We start from the raw sequence: 16,157 nt of genomic DNA, 5'->3' as shown, positions 1-16,157 counted from the left end.
TCTGAAGCGAAGCGAGGGCGGGTCGCTGGTCATTAATATTTGTCTAAAGTGTATTCTTAGCGAAATCTGTGATTATAGAACTATAAAAGTCTTTGATAATAGAATCATAATAGTGTACAAAACTTATAATTACAATTAATTATAGTCGAATCTCGGCTACCGGGCGACCACTAGCGATATTTAAAAACTCAAGATTAAACTGTAAAAATACATAGTCTAAATTTTGTATAACAAGTGGATTGTATTATCCATAATAACATTACTAAAAAGCAATGCAAATATCCACATCATTCCCCTTACACTCTCTGCGGTTGATTGGTAAGGAGTGCGTTCATCCTTTGGACATATTGTGCATAAATCATGAAGCAAGAGCCCTTACTGGTCGTCAGATAAAAAAGATCTCGCGAAATTTATCTAAATATTAATAACCATAGGTGAAGTAGAGCAGAAATAACACAACATTGCTGATTTAGAAGCTGAGAATTAACTAGATTATGAACTAATTGTATTTTTATTAGGGATTTAAAGGGTTTCTTAATATGCTAATGAAACCCCCGCGAAGCAGTAATGCGTTTCTATTTGATGATAATTAGAACTCTTGTGTCTTGATGACTATGGCCTCGCCGGGTGAGCCATAAACACGTGAATCTAACAAAACAGTAAAAATATTAATTAGATAAGCGCATGTTCCCGTAATTGAAGTGATGTCCGAAGGTATTCAGAATTTGTGGTAGCATGGAAACAGAGTCTGGTCTGGAAATACCATTGCAATTCTTCGCGTGGGTGTCTTCGCTAAAGGATTTTTCAGAGAATGGGCAGCCATGTTCTCTGAATATTATAACAGTTGGAATTAAAGACATAGGGAAAATCTTCCACCGAGCGGATGTTATTGGTCCACGGTCTGAATGTTGTTTTTTTTTCTACCTTTGCTGGTTATGCTAGCGTAATCGAATGAGTAGGTGAGCTCACGGGGCTCTAACCTTAGGACGATGCTAACACTAACCCTAGCAAGAGCAGTGCTTCGCCGAATCTACCACCGAATCGGAAACGCGATCCACTGAGAAGATCCGGCGAGAAACTCAGTGGGCTTTGTCTGAGGACGAATGCTATTCAGAACTTGTATATATGTAACTTTATCTTGAAAATGTCGTTAGCACGATTCAGGAATCCTTCAAATATCTGTTATCTGGCCACAAGGCTGCGACAGTGCAGGAATTTAGCGGTTCTAGACTTGATTCCCGTCTGGAGAGACATACTGGACCAGGCTAAGGCCCACCCTGGGCTGTAAGGCCCAAAATGATGATGAGTCTTGACTCCCGAATTGTTAAGTGGGGCAGCCGTTATGCAAGTGGCGTCCTTTTCAGCATGAGCTCATCCACGCATGTCAAGATCTAACTGAGCTATCAAGAGTAATTTAAGAAGTGACTAAATCGAGATTCCTCCTTGCCTCGATAATCCTCAATTGTCAGGATCGTTGCCTCCTTTAATAACTTTCTCCTGGATTATCCTACGCCACTCCTGCCCATCCTCGGCTGTGTGGAATGCAACGTGGACTGAAGTGTTGAGAGCAAAGTGTATCTGGTCCGACCAGCGCATTGGACTTCTGCCTCTGGGCCTTCGCATACCTTGCGTGCTGCCAGCAGTTTCTCTTAAAAAACCTCTCTTTCTGGCAATGTATCCAAAGAAATCGAGATCAGAGGTTTCTAAGTATCTTGACTCGAAAAGCCAACGATTCCGAAGTCTGCATTAGATTTAATTAAAAACTTTTTTAAGTCGATCCCAAAATTAAAAGGACAGCCAGCGCTTCTCAAAGTTTAGTTAAAAGAACTCGACGACGGAGTGACATTAAGCTTCGTAAATCCGGAGTGGACATGCGCTTGTTCTATCGCAGATATGTAAAATGGAAACTGAATTAAGCATCTCCTTAAGCTAAAAATCTTATCTGTAATGTGTGTGTTGAAATTAACTAAATAATATTAGTAGTTAATAAGATACTTAAAATTATAATTTTAATCATCATTATCCTGCTCTTCTCCCAGTCACCTGGGGTCGGTGCAACATGTTCTCTCCTTCCATACTCTTCTATCATATACAATTTTTTCGCTCACTCCCCTCTTACCCATATAGTCTTTCACACAATCCATCCATTGCTTCTTAGGTCTACCTCTTCCTCCATATCCTTCCACATTCATAGTTAACACTCTCTTACCAACCTCATTTTCATTTCGTCTCATCACATGTCCATACCATCCCAAACGCGCACTTCTCAGCTTCTCTGTCACAGGTGCCACTTTCAGACTTCCTCTAACATATTCATTCCGTATTCTATCCATTCTCGTTACTCCACACATCCATCGCAACATTCGCATCTCTGCTGTATGCAATCACCTTTCATCAAGTAACGAGATTAATATCAATAGAAAAATAAATCATTTTTAGAATTCTTTTTTTCCACTTATTTCGAGGGTATTTAATTCCTTAGAGCTTGTGGTAGCCCTATCTGCATGCTTTGCAGTGGTTAGGAAATATAGACATACTACTTCAAGTTAAATGTAACTTTTGCTCTTGGCGGTTGTCTACCGGTTACTTTCTGGGTAAGAGCTGTCTCTTTTCAATCCTCATTCGAAGACGGCCTATCACATTCATAATGAATATCTAAAAATGCATAATAGGTGCTATTGTCGAGTAATTCCTCAGAAAATCCAGACGGCCCACAAAAATATCTCCTTAGCCCAATAGGATATTAACTATACCTGTATATTCGCCGACACTCATAAATTATCTGTTAAAATCGGAGCTTCGTCGACTTTATCATTATCCAATATAAAGCTGCTTCGCTTTTAAGTTCAGGACCATTGATATTAACCGCGAATTCTCTAATGAACCGTGCACGAATGAAAAGCTCCCCGAAGCGGACTTCTTTTCATTGAATAAAGTTTATGAAAAGTTCTTCATTTATATGTATATATATTCTATTTATTTCAGGACTTCGTTAAGTTTCCTCAGCCTCGCTGGAGAACGAAAGCTCTGGTTTGTGAGCTTGAAGTGGCCCGTTATTTTTTTCCGCATTGAAGTTTTTAACAGCCAGGGAGTCAAATCACAAAAGAAGTTTTGGCTTTCGCTGAAAAATTCAGACATTCTTTATGTAGTTATACTTCCTTTTATTACTACAATCTGGAGCCCATAAACATTTACAACGTAAATGCGCCACCCACCTTGAGATAAAAGTTTTAAGGTCTCAAGTGTAATTACAACGCCTGCCCCACCCTTCAAGCCGAAGCGAATTACTGCTTCACGGTAGAAATAGATGGGGTTGTGGTACCGAGCCGTGCGGACTCACAAGAGATCCTACGATCAGTAAAAATCCTTGTACTGCCTTATGCGGTATACTTTCAGAGATCGTCCTAGTTTTGCCTTCAAATTATAATTGGTTGTAACTCCGCTCAAGCCGTGACCAAATCCGCCAACTTTATGTGCAGCAAAAGTGTTTGAGTCATGAATTATTCTACAAGTTATGTAATAGTGTCACTACTTTAAAATAATAATACTTACATAAATGATGGGCATGAGGGTTGACTCTTAATAAATATATTTTAATCATACTTCGATAGAGTTTGTTATTAATTTTACGTCTGTTTATAGTATTGCAATTTAAATAAAATAATCCTAAAAGTTTCATGACTATAGTGTTAAAATGGAAAATATAATGTTCCTAACAGGATGTAGCGTCGAAGGATAAAGGTTTCGTATGTAACAGCAGTGACTTTGATCGAGAGACTATAGACGTGACGTTTCCGTAGGTCGGGGGTCCCAAGTGCCCTCACGGCCCCCATGTGCTCCCACAGGTTCGGGAGCCTCGTAGGAAGTTCGTCACCAACCTCCAAAAAAGGGGGCATATTGTGAGCCCATACGCGTTGGTAGCACCATCATATTACGGCCGCTGAGCAGTGATGCGTTTCGGCTTGAAGATTGGGATGACCACTGTACCATGCAATTCAGAACCCAATTTCTTGTTGTGGAATTGAGCTGTAACGCTTGCGGGCTCTGGGATCCAATTTAACACTGAGTACCCGTGAACAAATACAGCCTTTGATACAGAAACTCAGTTATATAATAACAAACGCAGTCTTGCCGCTCAGAGATATCACTTCTCTATGCTCTGAGGAATTATTCCCTCGACACCACAGTTCACGATGCTCTACATGCGGCGGCAGATAGAAGCAAGTAGTGCGGAATGCTCCGGAATAAACTCTTGTTGCGAGGAGGTGATCACGACCCTCAGTATTGGTGAAACCGAAGCAAGAAGAAGAAGAAGCATGTGGAGCAACTGTTCATTCCAGAGATCACTCTTGCCACGTAATGTCCCTCTCAAGTTTTGAGGATAGTCTTCAGTGGTAGATAGCAGTTTGGTCCCTGACTTTGTCAGTGTCCATAGGCGCTGGTAACCTTTCACTGTAACGCGGGCTTTGCTTGTCCACCATTGAATTTATAAGAAATATTTCTTTGTTCGAAAAGAAGCTAGAGTTCTATGACAAGTTTTGCGCAAATAAAAGCCGGAAAAATCGAACTTTATAACAGCGTAGCCGGAGAGGGACATGGAAGCGTCCCAACTATGAACAAACTCTGTTGATAGTTTCGGAACAAAGTCGACGGCTCTAAACCTTTCGATTCAATTAAATTGGGGCGTATGTACTGAAAGTTTGAGATGCGGTGGCCATGTAGATTTTCGATGCTCGTTTAGCCCGTAAATAAAAGATTAGACATGGATACACCTGGATAGTCCTGTAGAGCTGCTACCAGATCCAATAGATACCGAAAGGCGAAAGCCACTTTGAATCATGATGTGTAAGTCTAAAGTGCACAATAAGATGTGGGTAGCAAGCAAAGGACCTTGTCGGCTAAAGGGCATTTACTTCAGAACAGTTAATAAAAGCTACCGCTGGGTCATATTGGGTTTTTTAATGAGGGACATTCCGATGCACTTAGCACTTTTGACACCATAGCAAATTTTTTTTTATTTTTTTATTGCTTAGATGTCTGGACGAGCTCACAGCCCACCTGGTGTTAAATGGTTACTGGAGTCCATAGACATCTAAAACGTAAATGCGCCACCCACCTTGAGATATAAACTCTAAGGTCTCAAGTATAGTTACAGCGGCTGCCCCACCCTTCAAACCGAAACGCATTACTGCTTCACGGCAGAAATTAGAAATTAATTAGCTGTAAGGGGACGCTCACACACATTCAAACAGACGCGCATACATACACTGTAAGTAAGGTTGTAGCTGCCTTAAGAAAAAGAAAAAAAACATTTAGTTCCAATTCACTCGCGTGTATTGTCACGTTATGTATGTCAGAAGTGTCTGCTATGTCGGGCGGACTATGTATGACTGACTCATTATAATAAACGATGGGCACTTGCACGTGATACCTAAACTGTGTCCCTACACACACGCAAACATACACACACACAAAATTGTAAGCCTTTATTCATTGTGTCGTATGATGAAACTTAACGTTATTAAGCTATTGCATAGCTTTAATCGCAGGCTTTGAGCGCGACGACCGAAACAAGAAATTCCGTAACGAAAATAAAACCTAACACCCCCTCTCCGCCTACCATGTAGCTCGCGTTCAACACATTCACACGTTGCGCTTGTGCAGTGTTTGTGAATAAGCGCGCAGCGTGACGTCGTCACTGCATGCACATCATGAAAAGTCTACCCATCTCTCTCTTGCATGGTCTAGCTTATGAGTGTGGAGGGAACAGTTAATATTTTGCTTTTGTTAATGTTTATAAATATATCGTGGTCTTGTTTTACTATTGTTTTAATATTAAATTATTATTGTCTATACTAATATTATAAAGAGGAAAGATTTGTTTGTTTGTTTGTTTCGAATAGGCTCCGAAACTACTGGACCGATTTGAAAAATTCTTTTTCCATTAGAAGCCGACATTGTCCCTGATGAACATAGGCTACTTTTTTTTTTTTTTTTTTTTTAATTTTTTTTTTGGTCCTGTGTGTTTTAATGTTTCCGAAGCGAAGCGAGGGCGGGTCGCTAGTCTAATTATAATTGCATAAGTTGATAAAAAATGCTATGCAATAGCTTTACCGCGGCAGTCCCCGAGTGCCACACGTGTTTTTTGTTGTTTCATTCAATGCTGATTGTAGAATATTACTCTGTTAAAGTTTGAGAAGCAGCGGTTTTAACGGGACCAGTGCCAAAGCAACTTTTAGACAATAAATTGATTTTAAAACTGTATTCTCATAGTATTTTTTTCAATGTTACTCCTTGAGTAGGTGCCGAAATCATAGTACGGATTTCATGCGTGTCTTTAGTACAAAACAAACATTAGTTGCAATTCGAATTGTTATATCCCTAGCCTGTATAGACTAATGCTTACCATCATAAGCCCTCTTACAATGATTTTATAAGAACATACCAGTCTCAGTTCGGGTCAGATATTTATTGAAGTGGGACGTTTACCAATTTTCCTCACTATCTCCAAATCCTTTTATTATAATTAGTTATCTATCTATTCTATTTATATAAAAATGAATTGCTGTTCGTTAGTCTCGCTAAAACTCGAGAACGGCTGGACCGATTTGTCTAACAATTTTGTTTTTCCTTAGATGTGTCCCTTTCATGTATCTTTTATTTATCGATTGAGGCATATCTATATCTCTATATATAAAAATGAATTGCTGTTCGTTAGTCTCGCTAAAACTCGAGAACGGTTGGACCGATTTGGCTAATTTTGGTCTTGAATTATTTATGGAAGTCCAGAGAAGATTTAAAAGGTAAATAAATATGAAAATGCTCGGAATTAAATAAAAATAGCAATTTTGTTTTTCCTTTGATGTGTCCCCCGTCGGACGATTTCCTTTTGTTTGTTTTAAGTTTATCTTAAACAAAAGTTTAGGTCTTTTATTTATCGACTGAGGCACTACGAAGTCTGCCGGATCACCTAGTTCATTATAAATATTTTGTAGTGTCGAATAAATCCTTTTTTTAAAGAGAGTTCGGCCTTCTCATTCGTAACAGAAGCTAGTTATTTATTTATTTATTGCCCTTGTAGAAGAACTTGCTTGACACGTTGCTCGTAAAGGGTCTTGTGACTCTTTCATTCGTTCTTTCGACGAGACCGATGACCGGAATATATGCGACGATAAACAAACAAGGAATTTAATTACGCTCCACATTAACCTTAAAACTGAAACTGCTTAAACAACTGGTAAATTTATAATGTTTATTTATATGCATATATTTATGTATATGTATTTATTTAAGTGCGAGTATTTGTATCTATAAATGTTATGTATGTTATATATACAAATATGTTTAAATAATATCACTATCAAGGTTCATATCTGCACTCCCCTAAGGTAGACTGTCAGAGAACGCCTATGGCATTAAATCCGCCTTTATACTGTCAAGTATAGAAAGTAAATAAATAAACTATTTTATTTTTTATTTTATTGCCAACGCGAAGATACGGTCGAAACATTCCTGGGATATTTGAAAGTCATTTCGCTGGACAATTAATTGCAGGGCGTGTAGACAGTGGAGGCTCCAACGCAGGGGAGAGCCCGCCGGGGCATTATTATTTGAGGGCTGGAGAGGCACGGCTCGCCGGCCTTGTCGAAGCAGATCTGGCTTCCGTCGGACGTGGTGTAGCACCGCCACGGACCGGCCAAAGCGCAGGAGAGTAATGCTGAAGGGAATGACCAAATCTATGTATTAATACGCGAACCAAAAACTTTGTATCCCTTTTTACGAAAGTTGCGCGGACGGAGGAGTATGACATTTCCCACACTTATACAGAATATAGAGAAGGAGTGCAGAATGGTAATTTTTTTTTTTATTATGCATAAAAAATACATTATTTCAATTTAAAAAAAACATTACACACGCTACGACGACTTCAAAGCCACACTTTTTCAAAGCCTCTCGATTTGTGCGTTTATTTACACTAGTGGTCCCCGCAGTAGTCGAAATTCGACTATAATTAATTGAAATTATAAGTGTAAACATTATTATGGTTCTATTGTCAAGCACTATTATACTTCTATAATATAATCACAGATTTCGCCAAAACTATACTATAGATAAATATTAAAGACAAACAATATTAATCTATTCTCAATTTGACCACAGACTTTAAAGAATAACAAAAGTTTCACTATTGACAATACACAAAGAGTATATTTATATGTATGTGTTGTGTCAAATACATGGTAGTGTGTGTAATGTTTTCTTTATTGATTTAATGTATATATAATGCATAATTTTAAAAAAATATTAGCATTCAGCACTTCTTCTCTATATTCTCTTTAAGTGTGGGCTATTTCATACTCCTCCGTCCGCGCAATTTTTGTAAAAAGGACTTACAAAGTTTTTGCTTCACGTATTAATATATAAATTTAAGTTACGAATTTTACATTCTACGGCAGTCGAGTTAAAGTTTAAAATTAATTGCTCACCAATAAAAAACAACAGTCGGATAATACCCATGATTTCGTTCAATGTCAATTTGAGTCAAACGCTTCTATTTATATACAAAAGTTTAAATACTATGGTATGTTTGAGTACAGTTGATTAACTGTGAAATATAACTATACTGTGGAAGCGCTTGGTGAATTAGCGTAAATAAAGGACATATTATGAGAGGAAGAGGTAGACTTAAGAAGAAATGGATAGATTGCGTGAAAGATGATATGTGTAGGAGAGGAGTGAGCGAAGAAATGGTATATGATAGAGGTGAATGGAAGGAGAAAACATGTTGCAACGACCCCAAGAGACTGGGAGAAGGATAGGAGAATGATGGTGATGATAGGAAAGTACGAATAATGAGCTCACCCGGGTAGATGACATAGTTTATTTATTTTCATACCTTTTCCTACCTCATCTAGTAACCTCGAAGGGTTATTTTAGATTCATTAAACTAGTAGGTAAGCTCACGGGGCTCAAACCGGGAGTGTTGTTAACACTGACCCAAGTAAGAGCAGTGCTTCGCAGAATCTACCACTGGATCGGAAACGCGACCCACTGAGAAGATCCGGCGAGAAACTCAGTGGGTTGTGCCTGTGGGTTAATTTACTCGCCAAGCCCTTCGTCCCAAGCGACGGGTTCGAAGAGAACGATGACCAGATATTTCTTTCCTGTTAGCAGCCAACAGTTGAGATAACTACCTCACGTCTCAAAGGTGGTGGAATTCACTTTGCATTGTCCACGGACTCAACCATTGAACGAAGCTCGGCATTTCAGTCGATTAGAAATACGGAAAGCTTTGGCCTTGGTACGCAGACGATGACCTATTCGTGAATAGTTACTGTCGACCATGGACGTCAGCAATACAGGGGCGTTGTCATGTACACAGCGACCTGCCACAAAAAATATCAGAAGTTTTGCTTTTGACAATCGACAGCCCTATTAATGCGTGCAAATCCAATTGCAAATTAAAACAAGTACTGCTTATATAAAGCTTGGCGCTGGTAGCAGCCTCACACGGAAGCTGTGGAGCCATGGCGCGTGCTACTGCATTAGGAGTCTTAGGTAAGGAGAGATCTTTGTTGGTGTCCTCAGTAAGCTGGTGGTTTACTGGTGGTGGTGGTGGTGGTTTACTGATGGTGGTGGTGGCATACTGGTGGTAGGACGTCTTGTGAGTCCGCACGGGTAGGCACCACCGTCCTGCCTATTTCGGCCGTGAAGCAGTAATGCGTTTCGGTTTGAATGGCAGGGCAGCCGTTGTAACTATACTGAGACCTTAGAACTCATATCTCAAGGTGGGTGGCGACATTTACGTTGTAGATGTTTATGGGCTCTGGTAACCGCTTAACACCATATGGGCCGTGAGCTCGTCCACCCAAATAGGCAATAAAAAATGCTTTTCGATCGGATATCCGGTTGAGGTGGTAACAGACCGGGTCATTTCGGACTCCGGCTCCTCCAGAGGAGCAGAGGAAGATCGAGCTATCCTTAATAACGCAAGCTTAAATGACTTCGACTAGAATAGATCGTTTCAGTACGTTTGTGTTTTGTCTCTCTCTAAAGCTCCCGACCTTTCGTGCTTAGATGGATCCCGAAAGCTGCAACTTAAAAGCACGTACCGATTGATGTCTAAATAATCTTCATTTTAGAGTGGACACGCATATGAATTCAAACCGGTTAAGTGTGTTTTGGAATCCACTGACTTAAACAGATCGGAGAATTACAATGATAATAATCCAGGGATTCAAATTATTTTGGACTATAGCTTCCTCGACGTTCCCTCATCATTGAGATACGAGACCACACGTATTTTTTCCATGAAGATCGGTCCGCTGCGATTTCTATACTGTCCAACTATTTAGTTAGTGCCGGGCTTTTGGCTCGTTTCTACGCCACCTACCTTGGGATATGAGTTCTAAGGTCTCAGTATAGTACAACGGCTGCTACCAAGAAAAATACGTCACCGGAGACGACTATTGTCTCGGACAGTCCAACTGGTAGGCAGCGGCTTGGCTCTGGCATTGCTGAAGTCCATGGGCGACGGTAACCACTCACCATCAGGTGGGCCGTATGCTCGTCTGCCTACAAGGGCAATAAAAAAAAAATTAAAATAAAAACTGGACTCCTTTTCACCGAGCTCCCTAAACAATGGAGGTTGATAAAACTTCACTGTAGTGAGCGGCAACTTGGCTGTGCCCCTTTTTATAGTGACCATGAGGGCTTCTGCGTTCCTCTTCTGGATGAGCTTCCCCTACGTACTACCATGCTAAGGCTACCGAAGCAGTAATTGTAAAATCTCATTGTTACAGTATTAATAGCATCGACCGCAGCGGCACCGGCCCTCCAGCTGTGGCCGAACTGCTTCCAAAGTTGTAACCCGTGTCCGTGCCCAGCCCCGTGCTTATGCTTATCTCCATGCGACGCCCGTCCGCCACCGCGTAATCCGTGCCCGCAACCGTGCCACCCCTGCCCGCCACCGTGCGACCCATGCGCCTCGTGCGTTTCGTGTACATCGAACGCGCCGTGTAGCCCGTTTGCTCCATGCGACCCGTGCGCCCCGCCTTGTGATCCATGCAATCCCTGTGCGTCGCCATGTAACCCTTGCAGTGTTCCATGTGATCCATGCGACCCTTGCACAATTCCTTATGACCCATGCACACCTCCTAGCGACCCTTGCGGAAGCCCTTGCGATCCCTGCGCCCCACCTAGCGACCCTTGCGGAAGCCCTTGCGATCCCTGCGCCCCACCTTGTGATCCCGGCAGCTCCTCGTGCGACCCCTGCGCCTCTTCCTGTGGGTCCGGCTCAGGCAATAACTACGGAACCGATGCATTTGCAGCCTCGAACGCTCCCAGTAATCGAGCATGGCCTGGTAAGCCTTAGACCAGCTAATATTTTATTAATCTATTAAATTCTGACTCTGGGATGAAGTCAAGCTGCAGGTAACAAAGACTGCTGAGAGCCTCCCATTAGGGTAGTTATCGAGAAATTAGAACTAGGCGTATTAGGTGTATTTTAGTTGGTAACTGAGTTAGAACGTTTGCAGCGACTCTGGTAGACTTACCAATGTCCATAGAGATTATAGGAACACAACATTCGTCTCGTCGTATCTTCATTATTCTTCTAAAGAGAGAAAGTCAGTCCAGCAGAGATATGCAAGTCTTCAATACATTTTATTGATAAGACAAGAACTTCTGGAAGCAGTCATCTGAAGTCATTGAGAAGCACACACTAATATACAGGTGGTTTCCACATCCAATCAAGTGCAAGAGTTCTCCTCCACGGTGATAAGACATGTCCTTCATAAAACGAGGGTAAGGCAATAGACCTTCGGCGGTGCGCGGTATGTCCTATGGCTGTTGAAACACGCTGGCCATAGCACTTATACTCACTAATTTGCTTTATCGAAAATACCTCATAATCTTAGCATAATCAAAGCATAAGCTGGCTGAGAATACTGAGCTAATAATAAATACATGTAATTTTGGTTATTGGCTCACGAACCCTTAAACCTTTTCAGGCCGCCTCTTGGCCGACATTTCTGATCTGTACGAGGGTCGGTGTTTACCATCAGTTTGCCCATATGCTTGTATGTCTATTAAGGCAATAAAGAATGTCGCAATGCCTTACAAGAGGCCATTGACTGGACCCGACGACCGATTTAATTAACTTTACATTACTTGCCCTGTATGAAAATTAACAACCTGCGTTCGTTATTAACAACAATGTCTTTTTTAATGTTCCAGCCACTAAAGCCCACGGCTTTCCTAACGTTATGACACCTAAGAACATGGTCGTGGATCGTCTGCAGCAGATCGGCTTCCAGAAGTTCAGAGTGCCAGGAGGAACTTTCTTCATAACCTCATCTCCCGATATTATACTCCAGCCAGCTCCGATCGTCGTGTACCCAGCGCAGCAATATCCAATAACGCCCCCGCAAATAACCGTTCAGCCACCCTCGATAGCTCCAATCACACCCCCGGCTATAGTAGTCAGACCGCCCCCCTAGCATCGATAACACCACCCCCCGTGCTGGCCAGACCGAAACCTTTAGCCCCCATAAATCCCCCAGCTATCGTGGTACGACCCCCCAAGCCGGCACCCATATGTCCCCCTCCTATAACGATAACGCAGCAGAAACCTTGCCCCATCACCCCTCCAGAGATCATTATTAGGCAACCCAAGTATCCCACAATGCAGATGCCACCGATTCACGTACCCGCCGGAATATTTCGAAGAACTAACCCTTGTGGGAGCCCCTGCAATCCCTGCAACCCTTGCAACCCCTGCGCTACTTGCAGCTACTCCTGTCAGTCCTAAGCTCCGGTGAAAGTTACACAAAACGCAACGACAGAACTCACAAAGCTCTCGGATAAGATTTGCCGTTTTCTAAAGGAAATAAATAAAAAAACAGTCCTCAATAAAGAAAGTCTTCTTTGAAGTTCGAATCTCAGCAGAAGCGAGAAGAAAATAATGTTCCGAATTACAAAAAAAAGGCGTCAAAACATCTATAATTCCTGCTCCTCCTTGCATTGTATTTCTCAATGCTGAGGGTCGTGATCAACGCGTCTGATATCACTTTCTCTCGCACGATCTTCCTCTATCTCTTTCTACACCTCAAAGAACATTTATTAAAAAAAAAAAACATATTATTTCCTCTAATATTCAGTTACGTCAATCCAGTTCTTTCGGTGATTTGTAAAGAGAAAAAAAAAAAAAATTGTTTTTGTTAATTTCTAGTTTAAGCAAAAATACTTCCTCGTACACATTATATAAGTCTTAATTTTGGTTTTGACGCCGCCAGAATTAGTTTGGCGACTCTGCTTATATGTATTGGTTCCAAAATTGCTTCTTTTCTGCGCAAAAAACCTTACCAATCTCCAAATCTTCTGAGCAGCCACGGATAAATCACATGTTTCCCGCCTGCCATTAGTCAAAAACATTCTCATATCAATAGAAGCGTTTTGTGTGTAATTTATGTGTCATTTTCCAAACGAATCAAGTCGGCCTTCATAACGGACTATGAATAGAAAATATCTGCATTTTTATTTTGATCTAGTTAAAAATCTTTTACAAATGTAATTTTTATTTACAAAATATTATATGATTAAACATATTGATGGGTCTTCTGTGTGTTTCATTGTAACAATAAACATGTCGAGATGATATTAAAAAAATCCCAAAAAATATACTCTGCTTAATTACTGGTGGTAAGACGTCTTGTAGGCTCGCCTGGGAACGTACCACAGACCGTCTATTTCTTGAAACTCACCATTCAGCAGTTATAACCGAGAATGTCTCAAAGTTAGTGGCGATATTTACGCTTTGACGTCTCTAGGTTCCGGTAACCACTTAACACCAGGCGAACTGTCAACTATTTCACCCATCTATGCAAGGATAATGTAAACAAATCAAAATCTTGCTGATAATCCTAGCAAGAACAGTGCTTTGCTGAATCTAGTACCGGATCAGAATCGCGACCCACTGAGAAGTTCTGGCGAAAAACTCAGTTGGTTAAATCGTTTTTTTTTTGCTTATATAGGTAGACGATCTCACAGCCCACCTGTTGTTAAGTGGTTACTGGAGCCCATAGACATCTACAACGTAAATGCCCCACCCACCTTGAGATATAAGTTCTAAGGTCTCAGTATAGTTATGATAGGCAGCGGCTTGGCTCTGCCCCTGGCATTGTTAAAGTCCATGGGCGACGGTAACCACTCACCATCAGGTGGGCTGTATGCTCGTATAAACGTAATAAATAAATAAAAAATGTGGTATCGACGGGAGACCACATCATTAAAGGATTTGCTAGCTTTATTTACTTCGAATCTTCTGCCTCTAATTGGACCTTGATAGAAGAAATCCAGTCTAGGATAGTCAGGATAGTAGGCAGTAACTGTAGTATGCTTAATGCCTCTAAAAATTCTATGCTCCAAATATCACAGCGGCAAAAAGAATAATTTCCAACATTGGTGGTAGTAGGTACTGGTGGTAGAGCCTCTTGTCAGTCCGCACGGTTCGGTACCGCCACCCTGCCTATTTCTGTCGTGAAGCAGTAATGCGTTTCGGTTTGAAGGGTGGGGCAGCCGTTGTAACTATACTCGAGACCTTAAAACTTATATCTCGAGGTGGGTGGCGCATTTACGTTGTAGATGTCTATGGGCTCCAGTAACCACTTAACATCAGGTGGGCTGTGAGCTCGTCCATCAATCTAAGCAATAAAAAAAAAATTAAAAAAATAGGCAGGGCGGCGGTACCTATCCGTGCGGACTCACAAGAGGTCCTCCACCAGTAATTTTTTTTGCTATCGCTTAGATAGCGGGACACCCTACCAGTCCACCTGGAATTAAGTGGTTATCGGAGCCTACTAAATTATGATCAACGTAGATATCACCTCCCGTATCGAAGCATGAGTTTTAAGTCTTAGTTCTACAGTATAACCGATGTCGTACCGTAACGCATTACTGCTCCACGGCAGAAATACGCAGGGCAGTGGTGGGCGGTCCCACAAGACGCTCTAACAAGCTCTTGAATAAATGGGATCTTATTACCATCTCTAGACTGATAAGCGCTATATGTCACTAATAATATCCTTTCAATCAGGATAGTAAGATCAAAATTATAATACACGCGAAAGTGTGTAAGAATGAATGGATGTACATTTGTTACTCTTCCAAGAAAAAACTACAGAATACATATTGATGAAACTTTACAATAATATAGCTAACACATCAGAATAACACTGGCTATAATTTATCTTAATATATATAAATTACGTGTCACGTTGTTTGTCCGCGATGGACACCTAAACTACTGAACCGATTTTACTTTCTTTTTTGTTAAATATATGTTTTACTTCAACTTAGGCCATAGGATGTTTTTTTATTTCGATTAATGCTCGCAATATTTATTAATTAACAATAAACTCATTTCTTGAGTTGATTATTGTTATTAATTGTAAGTTTCATAAGTCTAAAACAGATGGCGCCATAAATCAGTTTTTACGACATTAGTATCTCATAGATGGCGCTGTGTTAAAAATACCAACGTTTCACATAAGCTACAATTTAATGGCACAAACACCACATTTTGCAAAGACTATATGTGAAATATAAGTGAAATTTATTTCGTAGTAAACGCAATACAGTGAAATCCAATTGTTCTTACTTTGTTAATTTTCAGTATTAGCATAGCCGGCCACGTGTTATTTAGAAACAACAACCTTAGCCACAGCAACGTGTGGCCGGGTCTGCTAGTAAAGATATAGTGTTAATTACCCGAAATATAACGGTAAGTAGGAAAAAGCACTGCTATCTTATCTTCATAATCAACAATAAATTAAATGTTCCCGAAGTGTAGGCGGGTCGTTAGTCTATACTAATATATAAATCTACAGTGGTTTTTACGGATGTTCCGTTATAACTACCGAACCATGCATCCAATTGACTTGAAACTTGGTATACATGTAGAAAATACATGTACTTAATGGATAGGCTAATATTTATATGAGTGTTGGATTCCCTTATAATAATGACAATAAATAATAATGTTAATTTTAAATGCCCAGCGAAGCGGGCGAGTACGGCTAGTTATTAATAAATAATCTTTATCTCTCTTACCGTGGCCGCCTCTGACTACATATCCGTCTCAAGCGAGGGGGGTAACG

The 16,157-nt window shown here is 40.7% G+C and overlaps 2 protein-coding genes across 3 annotated transcripts in view; one reads left to right on the top strand and one right to left on the bottom strand.

The window, feature by feature from the left end:
* The window catches only part of LOC114244376 (lachesin), a 67,263-nt gene that overhangs the window by 33,819 nt on the left and 17,287 nt on the right, over window positions 1–16,157 (bottom strand). The window lies entirely within an intron of this gene.
* LOC114244378 (uncharacterized) lies at window positions 12,115–13,095 on the top strand. The gene is given in 2 exon segments (XM_028176168.2): window positions 12,115–12,495; window positions 12,498–13,095. Coding segments are annotated over 2 exon segments (543 nt in total). The 5' UTR covers window positions 12,115–12,266; the 3' UTR covers window positions 12,812–13,095.

Source organism: Bombyx mandarina, chromosome 11 (assembly GCF_030267445.1).
Source record: "Bombyx mandarina strain Sakado chromosome 11, ASM3026744v2".
Taxonomy (NCBI): domain Eukaryota; kingdom Metazoa; phylum Arthropoda; class Insecta; order Lepidoptera; family Bombycidae; genus Bombyx; species Bombyx mandarina.
Note: the sequence above shows the minus strand (reverse complement) of the source record. Positions and strands in the feature narration are given on the sequence as shown.